The sequence below is a fragment of the Eumetopias jubatus genome, unplaced genomic scaffold (genome assembly GCF_037043125.1).
Source record: "Eumetopias jubatus isolate StellerSeaLion01/CBP00866 unplaced genomic scaffold, mEumJub1_p1.0 scaffold_1, whole genome shotgun sequence".
In the NCBI taxonomy this organism is placed as follows: domain Eukaryota; kingdom Metazoa; phylum Chordata; class Mammalia; order Carnivora; family Otariidae; genus Eumetopias; species Eumetopias jubatus.
Genome location: NW_028274807.1, coordinates 146197012 through 146218966, shown reverse-complemented (window position 1 = coordinate 146218966; position 21955 = coordinate 146197012). Strand labels below are relative to the sequence as shown.

The 21955-nt window shown below is 40.4% G+C and overlaps 1 protein-coding gene across 2 annotated transcripts in view; it reads right to left on the bottom strand.

Annotated features, from left to right (window-relative positions):
- ULK4 (unc-51 like kinase 4) overlaps positions 1-15068 on the bottom strand; it is a 616362-nt gene extending 601294 nt beyond the window's left edge. For both annotated transcript variants that reach the window (XM_028107191.2, XM_028107192.2), the window contains exons 1-5: positions 15000-15068; positions 10166-10359; positions 6036-6135; positions 3655-3794; positions 1882-2044 (exon numbers count right to left, since the gene is read on the bottom strand). In XM_028107191.2, coding sequence (XP_027962992.2) covers positions 1882-2044; positions 3655-3794; positions 6036-6135; positions 10166-10303 — 541 coding nt within the window. In that variant the 5' untranslated portion in view covers positions 10304-10359; positions 15000-15068. The remainder of the gene's footprint in view (positions 1-1881; positions 2045-3654; positions 3795-6035; positions 6136-10165; positions 10360-14999) is intronic.
- Between the last annotated feature and the right edge of the window lie 6887 nt (positions 15069-21955).

Here is a 21955-nt window from a genome sequence, read left to right as displayed (position 1 = left end):
AGAGGTGTGGCACAATTCTAGGTATATTCTTTTTTAAGTTAACACTTTAAATAATCAAAAGAACCTTTGATTATAATATTTTCATTAGAATAGGTTACGTTATATAGCAGTAACACCCCAATTTCCCACTGGCTTACCAACAAAGGTTCATTACTCCAACTACATGTCCACCACAGGTCAGCCCAGGGGCCCTGATCCTCAGAGTCACTCAAAGAGCCATCTCAACACTTGCTTCCTCCATCACCAAGACAGGGGGAAAGAATGTAGCAAACTGCACACTGGCTCTGAAAATGCCCACCTCAAAGTAACCCCCACACTTCTGCTCACACTTCCTTAGCTTTGGCAGGGAGAAGATACAATCCAGGAGAACAAGAAATGTTTAGTGAAGAACACTAAGGGGTGCCACTTAGACTTTATACAAAGTTTAATTTTACAGAGAAGTAGCAAATTCCATGTTCCCTTATTTACTGATGGGAGAAATTGAAGCTTAGAGGGTCCCCTAATATCCCCTAAGTCACATGGCCGAGCGGTTGCAGAACACCCACCAGAATTCCACCAAAAAGCCTTTCATCTTCCAATGAGAATATTCTTTCCATGAAGTGAGTCAACACCAATCATTTGGAAAATAAAATTCCACTGAGGTAAATCTTCCAGCAAATAGTATCTCCAGGGCCCATTACAGCCAGGGCAGCAGTCTCATGCGGCCCCAGGGTTTAAAGCTCTCCTGTGTGACATTTTTGCTATGCTATCACATTTCATACATACATTCACTCATGCAGCAAACACTTACGGAGGGCCTATTTGCCTTTACTTTGCCAGGTCCTGAGAAAGCAAACATAAATAAGACCCCCAAGATGCCCAAGCACCCTGCCCAACACTTAATAAGTACATCATTTATAGGTGTTGAAGGTGAATGTCTGTCTTCCCCGATTAGAATGCAAGTTTGGTTAGACCAGGGATTTTTGCCTGTTTGTTCACATCCATATTTCCAATATCTAGAACATGTCTAAATTTCTGTTGACTTTATACACTTTATTTCTTCTTCCTTCAACATTGAGTTAATAAACATACTAATGAACAAATGAATATGAAGTCCCTACCAACACAACTGCATGAGAAAAGACAACACAGAAAAATGATTATGTGTGTTAAGTTTCACGACAGATTTACACATAGAACATTACAAAAGAGGGGTGTCCGGGTGGCTCAGTCAGTTAAAGAGTCCAACTCTTGATTTCGGCTCAGGTCACGATCTCAGGTTGTGAGACTGGGCCCCGCATCAGCTCCACACTGGGTATGAAGCCTGCTTAAGATTTGCTCTCTCCCTCTCCCCCTCCTGCCCCAGGCCTACTCACAAGTGCATGCTCTCTCTCTCTCACTCTCAAAAAAGAGTATTACAAAAGAGATATCACTTCACAATTTCCCCTCAAGCACAGCAACTCTTAACACCTCAGGCCCCATCTCACTGGCAAAACCACCTCCCAAGAATGCACCCTAACAATCTCCCTTAGTTTCAGAGCATCAGCTACTCATCAATGTTGAAAAATATCTACTGAGCTGAAAGTGTGGGCCAGGCACTGTTCTAAGTACCGAGGATACAGAAGGAAGCAGGACAAAACGGCCATCCTGTTTAATGAGTAGTCAGCGACATAGAAAGCCAAGGATAGGCTATAGGCTTTGTTAGAGATTCCCTGTACTTTACACAGTATTGGACCTATGTGAAAACCTTTGGGTTATGGACAAAGCCATCCCCATATCCACACTTCTACTCACCATTATTTTCAATATATTATTTTGGCTGGCAAAAACATAAGGTCGACATCATCTCCTAAACACGTGACTTAGGCAGCGCAGGGTTCTGATCTGTAACTCTCCACATACCTTTGGCTCTACTTTTTACGGTTTTCTTCAGTACATTTTCCCCGCTATCACCTCCTCCTTCTTCTGCTGCCACCAAAGCAAAGAACTCTTCCAAATTTTCACCTTCCACTTTGGCCAAGCAAAAATTACTAAACTTCAATGTGCCAGGCCCTTCCAAGAGTATCTATAAAGATGAAAAAATAAAGGTGTTCAGAAACCAGCTCCATTTGCACTCCCATCAGTACCTCTTCACATCCCACTGAAGAACTCAGAGCATTGGCCTTCTTGCTTCATACTACTCAAAAAATTAAATGCATGCAAATTTTTAAAAGCAGCTAAAGAAAAAAATAAATCGGGGGCACCTGGGTGGCTCAGTCGTTAAGCGTCTGCCTTCGGCTCAGGTCATGATCCCAGGGTCCTGGGATCGAGCCCCGCACTGGGCTCCCTGCTCAGTGGGGAGTCTGCTTCTCCCTCTGCCACTCCCCCTGCTTGTGTTCCCTCTCTTACTGTGTCTCTGTCAAATAAAATCTTTTTAAAAATAAACCAATCCAATATTTTAACAATAGAATCAAATATTAAACTGCCCATTCTCAGATGTATACAATGAACACATCATAACCACAGAGGGAAACCACATGCCTTTGGGAAAGATAAAGAACAATGTATATGGAACAATCTATCCTCACCAATCCTCCATGACAGCTGAAGGAGGATTTGAAAACCCACCTGTCCAAGGTGTTGTTTACTCACAGGCTCAAAACTAGGGTTTTGAAGTTAAGAGATCTAGCCTTAGGTCCACCATTTACTAGCAGTCTGAACTGGGAAATTTACTTAACCTTTCTAAATCTTGGTCTCTTCACCTGTAATTATGTTCTCATATGGAGGGCCTACAATAATAATGTTTAACAATATTCAACTTTTTATTTCATCATGTACACTTTAACAAAGTAGCAATTCAAACCAAATCCCTAAGAATATGTACTTATAAATAATAGATGCCATTGATTGAAAACACCAGAAAGTGCCCTAGAAGCTTAACCTAAATATAGTATGGAATCCATCTCCAGATCACAGACAAGGAAGCCAAGGCAGAGAGAGAGAGAAAGGGTAACCTGCCCAGGGTCAGACAACTTCTAAATGTCAGTGTCACCCGTAGGTTTCATGCCTCTACTATACTGAAGCACATTTAGTTATGGATCATTAATTTTACCAGAGAAGAAGCTATTTGACACATAGTGCCACTAATCAAACAACAAAGTCAAAATCCATTATCAAGCTAAAATAATGGCTCATAATCTTATAATTTAAGAGCTTAGCATCTTATTTTATAGAGCTACTGAGCTCATCATTCACAGTATACCTTGGCAGCAATAATTACTCAAAGGATTCTGAGAGGAAGGGAGACTTCCCATTCTAAAAGCTACTTCAGGTAGCTAAAATATGGCACTATGTTTTTTATTTTAAAAATATATTAACTCAAGGGGCTTCCGGATGGCTCAGTCGGTTGGGCCTCAACTCTTGGTTTCGTCTTGGGTCATAATCTCAGGTAGGGGGATTGGCTCCACGCTCAGCACGGAGTCTGCTGGAGATTCTCTCTCCCTCTCCCTCTGCCTCTTCTTGATAGCACTCACTCTCACTCTCTAAGATAAATAAAATCTTTAAAAGAAAAAAAATTAACTCAATTTCCATATGGTTTATATTTTATCTAAATTTTATCTAAAAATAAAAGCACCTTTGAGACAGCACTATAACTAAGACAGAAGCAGTTAGGAAATGAAAACTTTTATGAATTACCTTGCCAGGAGAAATGTCACAAAAGAGAATGCCAAGCTGATGAAGATGATGTAATCCAGTAATGAGGTCAACCCCAAATTCTCTCACAACATCTTCTGGGAGGTTTTCATCTTGAGCAATAACCATTTCTAAGGAACCACCTGCAAGTTGATTAAAATCACCCATTTTAACTCACCAGCATAACACAGTGCCTCCAGGAGCTTCCATGCTGGGAGATACTGAGCCTTTAAAAACTGAGCAAATCAGTACACATGGACAGCCTGACAGGGGAAATACACATGTGAATGAACACAGTGGTCCAAGCACCCTAAGAGGAATTTGTGTCCACACTCCAGAGCCAGCTTCCAGAGAATTATGCTTAGGCTGGAGACTAGTCAGTAAGCAAGCAGGTGGGATGCAGGGAGAATCCCTCTGGTGCTGTGATTTCTAACTCATCCCTCAGGAATTGAACAGCTACAAAAATTAGTGGTAAATACTAATGCAAACTGTGCATTTAAAACACATCATGCAAAGTCTAGCCATATTTACTCCTGTGCAAAGTTAATCACATTCTACAAAGTACTGCATGGCCGAGAAGAGGCCTTTCCTTAAGAGAAAATCACAACCCTTCAAGTAATATCACTGAGGAAATAAAACGTCAAAGGCAGACACACTGTGAATTCTATTTCTACGCTATTCCAAGGCTGCTCATATTTCTACCGTCTAAGTGCTGGGAACAAACTTTTTTTTCCCCCCCAAAGTATCAAGATTCCAACAGGAGCCAAGTTCAGAGAAACATATAGAACACTGCACATAATGTTCCTTCCCCAGAGCACTCTTTTCTTTGTGAAGATTGTATATCCCAGGCAGCTGTCCTCACTTGGGCTCAAATAAAACTCTTCTGCTTTCTCTTAAAAAAGAACAGAAGAGAGGAAAAAAAAGGAGAGGAGAGAGAAAAGAGAAAAGGGAGAAGAAAAAGTCTTGGGGCGCCTGGGTGGCTCAGTAGGTTAGGTGTCTGACTCTTGATTTCAGCTCAAGTCATGATCTTAGGGTTGTAAGACTGAGCCCCGCATCAAGCCCTGTGCTGGGCGTGGAGCCTGCTTATGATTCTCTCTCTCTCTCCCTCTGCCCCACCCCCACCCACCCCAGAGGCTGCACACACTCTTAAAAAAAATAAAAAAGTCTCAGCTGTCATCTGAAAGTTCGGGTCAGAACACTATGATGAAGGTAGGAGGTATTTTGAAGTTTATTTTGTTTCAGTGGGTGAGGAGCCGCTCCAAACACAGGCATAAAGTAGTAAGCCTAGGACAATGGTCAGGAAGCAGAAATAATGGCTGAAGCAAAAAGGAACACAGGGAAAGTCCTCTGATCACCTCAACAGTGTGTTCGACTGTGCAATTAAGCCATAGTCCTTCCCTATTGATTCAGAAAAAATAAAATGCAATTATTCCAGATAATCTCTTTCATGATTCAGTCTTACAAAGTCTAAGTTCCAATATAATGGGTAAGATGCATAAAGCTAGAAATTACAATATATCTAAATATTTAATGATCCTTTATTACTCAATGTATGAGTAGAAGTACGCTAACAGTGGTCCTTTTTCCCTGAAGACACTGAAACTAAAAGCCCAGATAATATCCATATCTTCAGTTTTCTCCCTATATATATAGTCCCAGAAAGTTGTATCAAGCAAGAGTTATAACAAGTTATCTCTAATTATTGTTAGGTGGTGGTATTGTTGGTTCATCTTTGTACTTTTTCACATTGCTTAAGTTTTATAAACAAGTATTCTCTTCATAAAAATAAAAAGATGATCACTTTATAAACTAATTGCCTAATAGCCACTTGACCTAAAATACTTGGTTTTTATTGAATAGGAAAACTTGTTTGATAAGTTCATCACTAAAAAATATTTCTAAATTTTTATGTAGGTGATTTAGTAATATTTTATATCAAAATAAAGTTAAGCCCAAATTGAATTTTATGGTCTCCCTCTTATCAGACATCTTGGCTCTTTACCCAACCTTAACAACCAAACAACATATGTGCAAGTGAACAGTCAAGAGTATCAAGTGCTTATATTTGCAACACAAAAGGAAAATAACAAAACCTACATCATATGTTTTTTCAAAACTACATAAGGTGGCGGGGCGCCTGGGTGGCTCAGTTGGTTAAGTGACTGCCTTCAGCTCAGGTCATGATCTCAGGGTCCTGGGATCGAGCCCCGCATCGGGCTCCCTGCTCGGCGGGAAGCCTGCTTCTCCCTCTGACCCTCTCCCTGCTTATGTTCCCTCTCTCGCTGTCTTTCTCTGTCAATTAAATAAATAAATAAAATCTTAAAAAAAAAAAAAAAACACTACATAAGGTGGATATATCTGAAGCACTTCTTACACACACTTACCTGTGCAGAGTTCCACCACTAGCCAGAGATGATTGCTGGTTTCATACCATTCGTGAAAAGTTACGATATTCTTGTGTTTAATTTCATGGGTGAGACGGACCTATAAAAACAGAGCATTCACACACACACTTCTTAAAATCCTCATATCTATTAAGAAACACCTAAATACACAATTGGGAAATGGGTAACAAGATAGCAGAATGTGGTGGAATTCTATGCAGACATTAAAAATGATGGCTCTGAAGGCTGGTTGACATGGAAAAATGCTAATTTGATGTACAGTCTTAAAAAAAAAACTTGTGCAATAGTTTTGTGTATTTGTGTAAACACAACACTGCAAAAGAAATGTTCATAGGAAAATGACCAAAAGGAATACATCAAAATAGCTGTTATGAGCAGAACTGCTAGTGATTTTTTTCTATTTTTTACATTAAGTACACAGTACTTTTTATAATCAGGAAAGAAATAATTTTCAAGGAAGAAAAAAAACCTTTACTACATAAAAATAACCTCAAGGCTCAATAACACAATAAACTATCAACTGACAAAATATTAGCCCAACTTTAAGACATTTAATTTTGTATAATGACAGTATAATAATGTTAAGTAAAAGAGGCAAGAAACAAAATTATATAATACCATGATTTAAATTTTTTTTAAAAAACTCACAGTAAAAAAGACTAGAACAAACAAACCAAAACAGAACAGGACTGCCTCAGGTGATGGAACAATGCTTTTTTTTCTTCTACCCATTTTTCTAGATTGTCCAAGTTTTCTATAATGATGATGTATTACTTTTAAAATATTTAACATAATTCTCAAAGGATTCTACAATTTTATTCTTAAAAATATCCTTGTGAATCCCAGTATCAATTCACTCAGGTTATTAAAAGAAGAATCATTACAATGAGCACACTGATCTTAAAATGTACACTTCCATTAGATCATGAGAATACCTGTGCCCCAAAAACAAGAGTGAATTCAAAACTCAGTAACAAAGACGCAAGAGTCTATCAGTAAAATAAAAAAACAACAACAACAACAACAACTGTCACCTCAGGGATTTTTGCTTTCTCCCTTCAAAATCCCATGAAATGTGGAAACTAAAACCACAAAAATGTGTGCTTTACTAATAAACCATCCAGACTCTAAATTGGTGACAACTACCCAAGTGCTTTGGATCCTTGTTTTCTGATTCTCTTAAACACACACACACACACACACACACACAAATTCTACTGTCACTCACATTCAACACAGGCTAATGGGTCCATTGATGCATAGAAATACAGAGCTCCCTATTTTAAAAATGGATAAGTGGTACACTCTAGAAACAACTAGGTGGGCTCGTATTCTAACACAAAGGGAAATGAATCCACATAATTTAGAATACAGATAAGGAGAAAAACAAAAATCAGAGTAACCAAGAGAATTTGAGGAGCACCTTATAATAAACTCCTAATAAAGGGCCAGAAGAGAATGGGGAAGACACAGGTGAGCATGTTTAAATGGACCCCCACTGATTCAGGCACTGGAAGAGGGAGGTCCTGATGACAAGTAAAGGAGGTGTGGAAATTCCAACAGAAATCAGGCCACAGCCCAGCCACCTACACTCCCTATCACTCAGTATATGCCAAGTACCTACTCTTCCAGACGCTGGTCCACCTCCACTCTCTCAATCTCCCCAACCACCCATCTGTTGAAATGATAATACACTCTTTATGCTGGATTAAATATATTAATAAAATGTCCTTTCCATGTGGCTACTAGGAACTTTAAAGTTAGATTTGTAGCCCCCATTATATTTCTGTTGGATTGCATTGTTAGGTTTTGACTAAGAGCTGTAACATCTCCAAAATCTTGCACACACCCTAGACTGTGACCACCACTCCTTGACTTTCCAGCTCACTCACTCTAGTACTCCAATTCTGGGTCCATTCAGACATCCACACTCCACATATGCACAAGCAACTGAGGCAGACACAAGCCATGTTGACTGATCCAGCTTCAATTTAGGATCCCCAATCTCAAATGGCCCCAGCCAGTCTGTCCTCCAGGTGACAACTCACTTCTGCTTCCCTCTTGCCTGAAATACTGGCTTCCCCCACCCCCTCAATTGAGGACTTAGCTTTTCATCTCAGAGAAAACCTCATTAGAAGAGAAATTCCTTGTGTTCCTAGTGCTGAATTCTACAAACTAACCTGTATCTTGTCCCATATACCTGTTTTCCCTCAACAATCCACACTCCTTAACAAAAGCCAACACCTCAAACCCATCAGAATAGCTACCTTCAAGACAAAAACAAAGAGAATAACAAGTGTTGCCACCAAAGATGTGGAAAAATGGAATCACTTGTGCACTGCTGGTGGGAGTGTAAAATGGTACAACCTCTGTGCAAAACAGTGTGGTAGTTCCTTTAAAAAAAAATTAAACCTAGAATTCCACTTTCTGGGTATATACCCAAAGGACTGAAAGCAGAATATGTCCTGAAGACATACGTGTACACCCATGTTCACAGCAGCATTATTCACAATAGCCAAATGGTAGAAGCAACCCAAGTGTCCAAAGACAGGTAAATGGATAAGAAAAATGTGGTATATACATACAGTGGAATATTATAGAGTCTTATGTCAGAAATTCTGACACATGCTACAACATGGATGAACCCTGAGGACACCATGCTAAGTGAAAGAAGTCAGTCATAAAAGGAGGTATGATTCCACTTACATGAGGTACCATTCAGAGACAAAGTAGAATGGTGGCTGCCTGGGACTGGGGAAGGAGAAATGAGGAATTATTGTTTAATGTGTATAGAGTTTCAGCTGTGCAAGATGACATACAGCAATCATACTCTGGGTATTTACCCAAAAGAGTTAAAAACTTATGTCCTCACAAAAACCTGTACACAGATGTTTATAGGAGCTTTATTCACAACTGGAAACAATCAAGATGCCCTTCAATAGGTGAATGAATAAACTGGTACATCTATGTGATGTTGTTCATCAAAAAAAAAAAAAAAAGACACGAGCTATCAGCCACAAACAGACACAGAAAACTTACATGCGTATTGCTAAGTTAAAGATGTCAATCTGAAAAGGCTACATACAATTCCAACTATATAACATTCTGGAAAAGGCAAAACTATGGACATAATAAAAAGGTCAGTGGTTGCCCAAGGTCAGAAAGAAGGGGGAGGGATGAATAGGTGGAGCACAGTGGATTTTTAGGGCAGTGAAACTCTTCTGGATGATACTATAATGATAGATACATATCATTACATATTTGTCCACAACTATGGAATGTACACCACCAAGAATGCACCCTAAGTCAACTATGGATTTTGGATGATTATGATGTGTCAGTGTGGGTTCATCATTTGTAATATATGGGCCACTCTGGTAGGGATGCTGACAATGGGGAAGACTATGCATGCAGGAGGACAGTAAGTGGGAAATCGCTACACTTTAATTTTGCTGTGAATCTAAAACTGCTCTTAAGAAATTAACTTTTTAGGGGCACCTGGGTGGCTCAGTTAAGCATCCAAATCTTGACCTCAGCTCAGGTGTTGATCTCAGGGTCATGAGTTCAAGCCCCATATTGGGCTCCACGCTGGGCATGGAGTCTACTTTAAAAAAAAAAAAAAAAATGAATTCTAGAGATGGTGATGGTTGTACAGCATAATGAATGTACTTAATATCACCAGCTATAAACGTAAAAATGGTCAAGATGATAAATTTTTTGATACATGTATTTTACCACAATGGGGGGGAAAAAGCTAAGTTTGGTCCAGAGCCTGGGCTACAAATTTTAAACCCAAGTCACTCTCACCCAACGTCCTTCCTTTGGTAAGCTTCATAAATCACATACTAAATTTATAAGTAAATGATCTAATATAGAGTATATTTTCCCTGACTCTTCCCAAAAAAATAACACTAAGTTGATAATGACTTAGGTATGTTTATTAGTCATTATTCAAGACTGGTGGCACTAAACAGACAGAAGACCACCCATTACAGATTGAAAATGTGGTATTTTCTATAGTGAGTTCAATCGCTTCTATTTAATGCTGCTACCTCTCCTTGATCATAACTCTGTGTTTTCCCAGAGGGAGGGAAACATACTTGACTTACCCAATTGGTTATTTCAGGCCTTTTGCACTTATCAGTACAAAGAATAGCTACAAAATTGATTGTTCCCTTCCGCCGCCCTTTATAAACAATGGTGTTGCTTCCTCGGCCAATCTCCTCATACAGAATAAAGTTTTCCATCTCTGGGCTGACTTCTCACATTGGATAAAATGACAGCCTAATGGCATCTCTAGTTCCTAAAAGGTAAACAAAAATAATATTTATAAACGCAAGCTAGTTACATGATTAATTAGTCTAGGATACTTAATATGTAAACCTAGTAATTCTATAAACTCAGAAAATTCACCTACAAGTGTTGGATATGAATGTCTTTTGTAGGGTGAAAGAAAAAAAAAACTAAGAGGAAAATAAAACAAGTGACAAACCAATACTCAATTTCCTTCAACAAGATCTCAACAAAAAAGATGAAAATGACAGCTATTTCCAACACATGTAACAAAAAGAGGGATGAATGAGATGCCAGCCAATGTATCTTGATACTTTTCTTTCATTCTTGTTACAAAGGCAGGCACATTGTGTCAATATCTGTATAGAATATGGCAATATATGACCCACCTAAACCTTAAATGAGACAATGTATGTTAAAATACTTTATAAACAAATATGGAATGATATTTCCATCTAATCCACAGAGATTCTAAGAGTCAATCCAAATATTATTTGAAGTCAGCTGTCACCAAACTACTGGGTCCTGGGCCAAATCCAGCCTGCTGCCTGCTTTTGTAAATAAAGCTTAACTGGAACATAGCCACATCCATTCATTTATATATTGTCTAAGGCTCCTTTTAGGCTACAATTGCAGAGTTGTGACAGAGTAATGGCCTGCACACATTCTAAAATATCTACTATCTGGCCCTTTACAGAAAAAGTTTGCCAACTCCTGTTTTAAATTTTTTTTTTTTTTAAAGATTTTATTTATTTGGCAGAGAGAGACACAGCGAGAGAGGGAACACAAGCAGGGGGGAGTGGGAGAGGGAGAAGGCTTCCCGCCCAGCAGGGAGCCCGATGCGGGGCTCGATCCCAGGACCCTGGGACCATGACCTGAGCCGAAGGCAGACGCTTAATGGCTGAGCCACCCAGGTGCCCCTCCTGTTTTAAATTTAAACAAACAAAAAAATTTAACCAATCACTTCATCATCTACGATATAAGCAGTTAAGAGAGCTCATTTTCTTGGCCAATTTGTCCTAATTTGCATGACTGAATAGGAATTGATTTAGTCTTATCAAATTTTATTTAGAATTGAAGTACATTAGTGGATTCAGCATCTTGAACAATACCTTTACAATATATCAAAGTATTTACTTGATTGGCAAAATATATTTTAAATTGGCATCTCTTTGGAAGGATTTCATATGCTAGACTATAGAAAATGTTCCAGAAATTATCCAGTAAGCTGTAAGATACACTCTTTAAAAGCAGCTGTTTCGACATGGTATCCAGTAAGTCAGAAACTATAGCAAAACCCTTTGAAACAGAATGTAAAAGAGAAGTTAATGAGTATGGCATTTCTTTTGGGGCAGATGAAAATGTCTGGAATTAGTACTGATGGTTGTACAACTTTGTGAATACACTAAAAATCCTTGAATCCGGGTGCCTAGGTGGCTCAGTTGGTTAAGTATCTGCCTTGGGTTCAGGTCATGATCTTGGGGTCCTGGGACTGAGCCCCTAGTGCTCCCTGCTCAGCCCAGAGTCTGCTTCTCCCTCTCCCTCTGCCCTCCCACCCCCATGCTCGCTCTCTCCCCCAATAAAATCTTTTTTAAAAACTCAATGAATTGTACATTTTAAAAGGGGACTGTATAGTATGTGAATATCTCAATTTTTTGTTGATATAATTGACAAGTACTTTAAGTTGAAAGTGTACAATATGATTTGATACATTTATATATAAGAATATGATCACTACCCTAGCATTAGTTAACACCTCTACATGTCACATGATTATCACTTTTTTGTGGTAAGAACATGTAAGGTCTATTCTCGTCGCGACTTTTAAGTACATAATACACTATTGTTTAGTATAATCACTATGATGTACATCAGATCTCCAGAATGTATTTTCTGTTGTAGGCCATATAAAAACAGGCTATGAGCCAGATTTGGCCAATATGCAGCAATTGGTCCCGTCCTGGTATAGGTAACCAGTAATCTGAGAATCTAGGAATAACTAATTCTAGGATTCCCTCTTCCAAAGAAATTAAAATTTATGGCAAAACGGGAAAAAATTCTACTATAAAAATGTATAGGCTAGTAGTTACATTTAATTATTTGGATTACAAACCTGGTCTCTATATCAAATCAGAAGAACTCATACTAATGACAGCAAAATTCTTTAAATTCTAAGTTGTGTTAATTCTAAGATGTGGGAGAAATCTGAATTTAAATCAGTGAAAAACCAAAAGCGGCACAGATAGTATCTATTTATTTTAATGAACACTTTTACTAAGTTCCCTCTATGTTCCTCTCTTCCTAAAACCCATTCATTAAAAACCAATACTGACTCATGACCTGCCAAAATGCAGCCCAGACAGGAGTAATTTTGTGGCAACAGGTCAACATTACATAGTATGTAATATAACCAAAGTAAGATTTAAATTGACAATATGTTAAGATGGAAAAGCTATTTAGCCAGAAAAAAATAACCAGAGACCTTTAAATGCTCACAAATTGGCTACATTAGGATACACCAGGATAAGGTGTTGAAATAAGTTTTATATAATTGAGTCCTTGAAAATAAGGTTTTAAGCCACAAGAAAAAAATTAAATCTTCCAAGTTTGAATTTGATTCAGGCCAAATTATTTTCCTCAATCTTTTACTGAGTAGTGGCATCTAGGCAGACCATGCCTGAAATTAATGAAATGCACCAATTACAAAGTTGGCTTAGGTAAGGGTGGTTTACTATGGAAGCACTTTCCCTCTCCGGGGCTCAGTTTCCTTAGAGTAAAATAAGAATTGTATCAGATGATCTTCTAAGTTATCTTTGAAGTTTGAAATTCCAGGCTTTTAGATTCTTTTTGGCTCACCCCAAGACTTCCTAAAATGCATTTAAAATATATAACCTCTTAAATTGTAAAATAACACACAAATACAGAAAACCCCACAAAATAAATGTATAGTTTAATGAATTATTATAAGAAGGACATCCTTGTGATCACCACCCAGGTGAAGAACATCCCTTTGCCTGCTACTCCAGAAGTCCCTTCCTGAGCCTATGGCAATCACAACTCCTTGTCCTTTCCAAAAGCAATCACCATCCTGACTGTCACGGTTATTACTTCCTAGTGTTTATCGTTTTCTCACCGAGTGTGCATTTCCAGACACCAGTTTAGTCTTCCCCCATTTTCTAAAGGCGTGCCGCGTCTTCTAAGACTCTCAGTCTACAAGTTCACTGAGGTATTATCAGAGAAGCCAGAAGTCAGAAAGAATCACACTTAGGAGCAAATGAGGCATTTAAGATTCAATTTTTTTTGAAGTTGTAGAACCAAGTTGGCAAATACTGTTTTTTTGAGGATGCTGAGATATATCAAACCCCAATGAGAGAAATAATGGTGTTTCACAGAGCTCTTAGGTAGAAAGAAATAGGCCAACAAGATTTATAGCTGCATTTATTTCTAAGGTGATTCTATATCAAAGGTCAGGTAACATATATTCTGTGCTATGCTATACTTACAGAGTGTTTCAAGATGGATTTTAAATTGACGGAGTCTCCAGTTAGCACAGAGATATCACATTGAATGTTAAGGAAGAGGGAGAGCCTCAATATGATACCAGCACGTGGCTTACACAGTTCCGCAAAGCTTTAAAATGTAAGATAACCCCATTATAGTAATTATGAGACGAGATTGATTTTTTTTACAATACCATTTAATAAATTAGTGAAATGTCAATAATATAACCAGTGTGCTTGCTAGGAAGAACATACCTTGTAAAAACCAGACTCAGGGCTATTATGTGTGAGGCTGAACTGAACTGTTCAAGTTTTAAAATGAGAACACCATCCTGCGGTGTGAAAATTCAACAAACTCTGAAACTGACCAGGTGCTAGAGGCACGCAGATAAAGACCAGAATCCTCCCTTCACTTACCTCTTATTAATCTTCAGATCATTAACTCCACAACTAGCAGCAGCTGTCCCAGCCCAGACCTATTGAATCAGAAACTTTGGAAGCAGAGCCCAGCTATTTGTGGTGTAACTCACCGCCCCCCTCACGCCCCGATGCACGCTCAACTTCGCTAACCACAGGCTAAAACAACCTTTTTCGAGGGCATAAAAGGTAGCAGGCACTGTGCCAAGCATTCAACAGGTGCTCCTCCTTGACAGGCCGAATTAACTACAGGTTTTAAGCTTAGTCTGATCTCGAAAGTGCAGGCGCTGAATCGCTGCATAAACACTCCCCACTCCAAGAAGCTCATGACCAGCGAATTGGCGGCTTTCGCTGTCTCTCTACGTCCATGGACATCCGTCAGCACAGCCGGCTTAGAACTCAGGAAGCGTCGCCAAGGTTTTAAGGGGGAAAACTCCGAATCTGGAGCGTCCATAAAGCGCATCTCCCGAACCCCTACAGTCCCGAATCCCCCCCTGCACCTAAGTCCTGGAAGAAGTGTCCCATGTGCCCGGAACCAAAGCCTCAAGAAAACTGTTTAAGGTTTTTAGTTTAACAGTAAAGCAAAGCCCGAAGAGAGAAGACGCAAGAGACACAGGGTTCACGGAGAGAGGGCAGGTGGATGGCGCCCCTCCATGCCTGTAGTGTCCCCCGCACCCGCTCAGGAAGACACGAACCCAAATTCGTAGACCCTAAAACTGCTACCACCACTCACCTGAACGCTCGGTGGGAAGAAGCCGCCCACCCGCTGGAAGGTTCCCGCCACCGCGCGCGTCTAGCCTTCTAATGCTTCAGGGCAGGTCCACTGGCCAAGGCCCGGGGTGAAGAAATGGAGCAAAGTGGAATGCGCAGGCGCAGTTTAAGGTAGTGCGGGTCCAGCACCCCTCTACTTTTGGATTCGCCCACTCCGTCTCCAGGGCAGCACGCAGAACGCCGGAAGTAGCGCAGGGCGCTGACTGGCTAAGCAGTTTGAGTTCCTATTGGCTTGGGCCCGGAAGTGGTGGGCCGAGGCAGAGCGTTTGTCCACCTAATTGGGGGTGGGGACTGGGGTTTTGGGCGGGCAGGGTACTTGCGTGGGCGATAGATGTGCCGTTGGGGGCTCTGAAAGCCTGGGCCCTTGTCGTTTCTTCCTGACCCACAGTGTCCTCCTCTGTTTTCTTTCATTCTTTTTCTGACGCTTGCCGGAGCTCAAGGACGAGGCGTCATAGTCCGGGTAACTAAAGGCTCACAGAAAGAAGCCGGTTTCTCGGGTTCCTCACCCTTTAGAAAAGAGAAGACTATGAATTACCTTGCTTCTTGTACATGAGAAAACAGCCCAGACCCTCCATCTCGAGTTGATTGCTTATGGCTTTTAAAATTCCACGTCCTCAAATTCCAGCAACGAGACACGTTAACACCAGCTCCCCTCTTTCTTCCCTCACGTTAGGTCAGTGGTTCTCAAACTTTAGCATAAGAATCACCTGGAACATTTATTGAAATACATTTCTGGGCCCACACACAAAGAATCTTAATTCTGTGCTTCTGGATGAGGCCCAAAATTTTGCATTTCTATCAAGTTACCAGGTGATGTGGATGTTGCTGATGAGGAACCACGCTTTGCAAACCTGATGTGGAGGAGCTGGGCATCTCTGATCTCAGGTGAATCACAGCTATTCTTTGACTTCTAACCCTTCCTACTTTCTCGAGAATCTTTCTCGAGTGGCTTCTGCTTTCAGGATAGAACTTGGAAATACTTTATAAATGACATGAGCAAAAGGCCAAAAGCAGTGGAGAATGAAGAATGCCTTCTGAACCCGGAGGCTTTTTTTGCCCAGAATGATGGCAGCAGCAGCTGTTCCAATCTTTGTTGGAAAAAATTGGCAAGGTTCCCTGTTGGGGAAAGAGATTTGCCTAATACCTGGCAGAAGAGAAGTTCTCCCAGTAAAAGAGCTGTCTTAGTGCCTTATTTCTTCTAAACAAAGTTCACTAATCAATAACCCCCCAAAATGTGTTATAAACACTGAATGAGCCTTTTAGTACCTTAGTCTTGCATGTGAATACATAGCCAGAAATATCAAGATAGATGGGAAAAGACCCTAACATGAAAGAGACTAAAATAAGCAAAGCAATGAAACAAAAACAAGGCAGAAACCAGACTAAGACTTCAAAATTTTTAATATCATTATAGCTGTGAAATGTATAGCATCTATAGTTTGCATTCTCTTTTTTTTTTTCTTTAACGCAAGAGATATTTAAGAGTTGGGCTTTTGTTTGCTTTGTTGCTAGAAAGATTTTGCTCTTGGTGGCCTGCATGTATTTGGTGTGGGGAAGCTACTGAAATTTCCTTTGTGGTCTAATAAATGGTTAATATTTTTAAATGTTCCAAAGGAGTTTGGAAAGAAGATCTACTTCTTATTTGTTGTGTTCAAAATTTCATATGCATATTTTCAAGCTTATTAACTGACATGTTCGACTCTTCCAAACCTTTTTTTTAAGTTGCTTTATCCTGATTGTTCTGCCACTTCCTGTGAAAGCTGTTTTGAAGTTACTCATTATGATTGTGGATTTGGCAATATACTTGTTTTATGGGTTTAGTTCAAGGACAGTGGGCTTAGAGAAATAAAAACAAAATTATCCCAGTGGAAATAAATAGAAGGAAAACATTATTAAAGATAAAAACAAATGAATGAAATAGAAGGGGGGAAAATCTAACCAGGATATAAATTCAGAGGGCAGGAGATGGTTTCCATGGTTCTCTTCTGGGTTGTAATTTCCCCCAGAGAACTAGACACAGAAGTTGACCATGACGCCCTATGGTCTCCAGCTCTCCCTATGATGTGCTCCACGCTCGGGTTACCAGCTCAGGGGATGGATTATCCTGGAGACACAAGTTCAAGTCTGAGAACCTCAAGACCAAAGTACCCCATTACTCTGAAGTCTTGGGAGAGAGCATGATCATTCCTCTAGCACCGGCTTACAAGTGTAAATACACTGGAAGAGCCAGATGCCCCCTCCATCTTTGATGGGAGATTTTCAACCTTATAATACTAACCCATAGTCTTTATTTTTTTTTAATTTTATTTATTTATTTATTTGAGAGAGAGAGAATGAGATAGAGAGAGAGCATGAGAGGGGAGAGGGTCAGAGGGAGAAGCAGACTCCCCGCTGCGCAGGGAGCCCGATGCGGGACTCGATTCCGGGACTCCAGGATCACGACCCGAGCCGAAGGCAGTCGCCCAACCAACTGAGCCACCCAGGCGCCCTAACCCATAGTCTTTAAAATTTCTGACCTCCTGGGATGTCTTTTCCCTTCAATAACAAAAATTAATCACTCTAACATCTATTACACATGCTGTGGCAACTCCAGGGTAGACTAGATTTCCAGAGAAATGATATTTTTTTGGTCACTGCTTGCAACAAATTCCTTAATGATTGCCCCCTTTTTCACTGTGTTATCTCCAGCACATCCTATTCACCTGTGACCCTGCTCCTGATGGTGCTCTCTTCTCCTTCCTTCCCCAAAGCCCATGTTACTGTGCAAGGCATATTTTACTGATGATGTGGTGATAGCAGAGGTTATAACACAGAAAGGAAAGGACTTAAAAGTGAGTGTTAGACATAGTCATAAGGGTGTTAGAAAGCAGACGCTTGCACACTGCTGGTGGGAGAGCACTTTGGCAATATCTATCGAAATAACAAATGCACATCCGCATTGGCCCAGCAGCTCTTCTAAAAATTTATCTAAGTCATATATATATATATATTTACATTTGAAAAATAATGAATGCAAAAAGTATTCAATGAAACCTCATCTATAATTTTAAAAAGTCTATCAGCAAGATACTGATTAAATTAGAAATGAATTTGCTCTTTGTTGATATAAAAATGAAAATATAAAAAATGATATAAAAATATCTCCAAGACTAGTTATTAAGGGGGAAAAGCAAGGTGCCTAACACTGAGCGTAATATACTCCTATCTGTAAACAGAAAAAAAGAGGAGCAAGAGTACATGCAGATATTTGCTCATATATGCGAAGAATCGCTCCAACACCTCCTGAAGGAAGGACAAGAAGCCAGTAACTGCTGACTGTTGGAGGAAAGCTGGGTGGGTGCGGCGCTGGCTAGAAGAGACACACTTTGTACTGTTCAAATTTGCAACCACAGAACTATACTACCTCTTCCACCTGTACATCACATAATATAAATGAATATATTTTAAATGATATATAACATATGCACATGTTTTGTATACACACACATATATACATATACCCACAAATGGACAAAACAGAGTGTGGTTCATCTCCATTCTGCAAGCCTCCCAGCCACGCACCACCCCCCCTCTCTTGGACATTCCCCGATAGCTTCATTTTCCCTTCTCTCCTGTTCACTCGGTCCAGGACTGACATCCTCCCTTCTTTGTCTTCAGGGGAATATTGTCTCAGTCCCATCATCGTATCTGATGGAGCACCTGAACTCCCTACCCATTCCTCACCTCCTCGGGACAGAACTCATCTAATCTTTCATCAGCAGGAAGGTTGTTACAGAGTTTCCCTAAACAAATGTTGCCTGCTTCTGATTACTACCTTTAGGTATGCAAAGGGTCTGTAGATCATTTGAATTTTGAGTTTTCTCTTAACAAATTTCAAGCCAGCGGCGCCTGGGTGGCTCAGATGGTTAAGCGTCTGCCTTCGGCTCAGGTCATGATTTCCAGGTCTTGGGATCGAGCCCTGCATCGGGCTCCCTGCTCAGGGGGGAGTCTGCTTCTCCCTCTCCCTCTGCCTCTTCTCCTGCTTGTGCTCTCTGTGTCTCTCTCTCAAACAAATAAACAAAATCTAGGGGCGCCTGGGTGGCTCAGTCGTTCTGCATCTGCCTTCAGCTCAGGTCATGATGCCAGGGTCCTGGGATAGAGCCCTGCATGGGACTCCCTACTCGGCAGGAAGCCTGCTTCTCCCTCTTCCACTCCCCCTGCTTGTGTTCCCTCTCTCACTGTGTCTCTCTGTGTCAAATAAATAAATAAAATCTTTAAAAAAAAAAAATCTCAAGCCAAATTATTAAGCCAGCCTCTCTAACAGTCTCTGAAAGGGGAAGGGCTTAGTTCCCTTTCCTCTTTCCTGGTAACACTGAAATGAATGTTCTTATCCATCCATCTCAGCAAGCAGCTCTTGATTTTCTGCCTGCGGGTAAATTCACATATGATAGGGCAGTGTCACAGGTTTAACATTTCCTTTGTGGTCTGTAAAAAAATTATTTGTAAGCTTATGAAGGCATTTCCCATGTGGAGATTAGCCATTCACCTATTTTTCTACTTTCATTGTTTCAGTTTTTACATTGGATTGTTTCGTCCATCTGGAATTTATCTTGGTGAACACTGGGGAATTAGGTTCTAACTTTATTACACCTCAGAATAATTAACCAGTTATCCCAGCACCAACATTTTCCCTTTCCTCGGGCACTTGTGATGCCTTCTTCATTGTAGACCAGTTTTTTTAATATGCACATGAAGGTCTGTTTCTGGCTTGCTTATTTTGATCAGTTGAGATCTCTATTGGTGGATTAGTTGGAGACGATTCTGAATAATTTGGGTTTTAAAATTTTATAACATGGAAGAAAGACAAATTACCTGCAGAGAACGGAGGGGCAGGGTGACAGTGAGAACATAGGGAAGGGGATGGTTAAGACAGGGCAGTGCCCCATGTGTGATGGAGAGTCATTTAGAGCTGAAGCACTGAGCTACACTAATAGCCAGCCTGTGGCTGCAGAACATCAAATTATGAGAGGAAAAGTCTGGCATGGTGACCCTCTGGAGTTGGCAACAGTCTGGGAGCAAGATCAGAGGAATCATGTGTATTAACCATGCATAGACTCAACAAGTGTATACTCAGGGCCTACTATAGATCAGGCAAGACATTCACTCCTGAGTCTAAAGCAGTGAGCAAAAAGATAGCATTCTGTCACACAGAGTCTACTGGAACTGGAGAGACAACTAGTATCCCTTGAGTAGAATATGTCATCAACGGGGGTTATGCATCTTGCTTTTCTTTTACAATAGGCATCATGGGTGATTGTCTATTGTTGGCAGTTCAGAACACGAATCTCCTTATATTTGAGTTAGTGCTCACTATCTTAGGTTTCGTTGCCTAGAAGGAGAACCTGAGAAGGAGATTCTTGTGCATGTGACTTATTGGGAAGTGTTCCTAGAAAGAAGGAAGTGAGGAAAATAGGGCAGGGCATTGAACAGCTAAGCAGAGATGTGGACCTGGAAACAAGATTTGGCCTGAACCCACTGATTGCTCTCAACCATAAATTGCAGCCCAGAATTGGTTCCACCTTGAAGCTGAGGTGCCACTTTCGAACGCTGGTAGCAGTCAAATATTGGTGGAAGGCTACTAGGGTTGGCAGCCTAATTTCCAAGGTTGAGTTGGTTACTGTTCACATAGAGTAAATTTCAGCAGAAGGAAGTAAATGGAGGGTGAGTGCACTAGCCAGGGAGAGAAAACCTTGGTGAGAAGTCAGGAGCATGAACTACATCCACCAAATGAGGCTTACACCAGCCTTAACCATAATTCTAACTATAGCACTAGAAGTAACACCAGCTCTAGTCCTATGGTTCTCTTTGTCCTAAGGTTAGCAAAAGCCATAAAAGCCAAGCCCAAGCCATAACCCTAAATCTACTCTTTCAACCCTAGACTACGTTAGCCCTAAATCTGACCCTAGCCCTAACCGTAGCCCTGACTTTAGCCATATCCCAAACATAACTCTATCACTGGATTAGCCTGAGCCCTAGCCCTTGCCCCAATCTGAGTCCTGATCCTAACCTTCACCTTAACCGCAGTTATAGCTCTGACCCTAGACCTAGCCCTGGTCCCTGTGGTTCTCTTTATTCTTTCTTGGGCTTTTTTTTTTTTTTTTTTTGAGCCCAATTCCCCAGTCTTTCCAATACTTCTGTGAACTGCCCAGTATCTTATCAATATATTCCTATTTTGTTTAATCAATGTCCATTTCTGTTGCTTCCAGTTAAGAGCCCTGGCTAATGTGGGAATTGATCCCAACAGTAGATACAGACTAAAGAAAGACCCTAAAATTTAAGAGCAAACATGGGATGAATATCAGGTCTGCCTAGGGACCAAGGCGATGAAATCTAGCTCATTTTAAGGGATGGGCATTTGGCAACCTATAGCAGAATGAGGGAAAACAATGATTGAAATTATGATCTGTAGTCACCTGGGATGGATACCCAATTGAAAAAAGACTTGAGAGTAAAATGTAATTCCTGCAGGAGAAACACACACGCGCGCGCGCGCGCACACACACACGCCACAAACAATTTAAGACCCATGACTTGAGATAGCTTCTTCTAATGGGGCTAGACAATGTTAAGTTCCTAAATTCTTGGTTTGAAGCATGGAACAAAACCTCAGGAATCTGTAGGACTGTGATTAAAGAATCTCTTATTTCAAAGCTACATGACTTAAATTGAAAAAAAAGTTTAATCCTGTGGATTGCAAATTACATCAGCTGAATTTATAGCCTGTTTTCTTAGTTAATCAAAACTGGTCTCACTGGTGACCCAGTGTGTTTTAATGCCAAAAGCTCCAAGATATAAAATACAGATCAAAATTTCTCAAACATTTTGGTCTTGGGATATCTTTCCACTCTTAAAAACTATTCAAGCCCCTGGGCCGCCTGG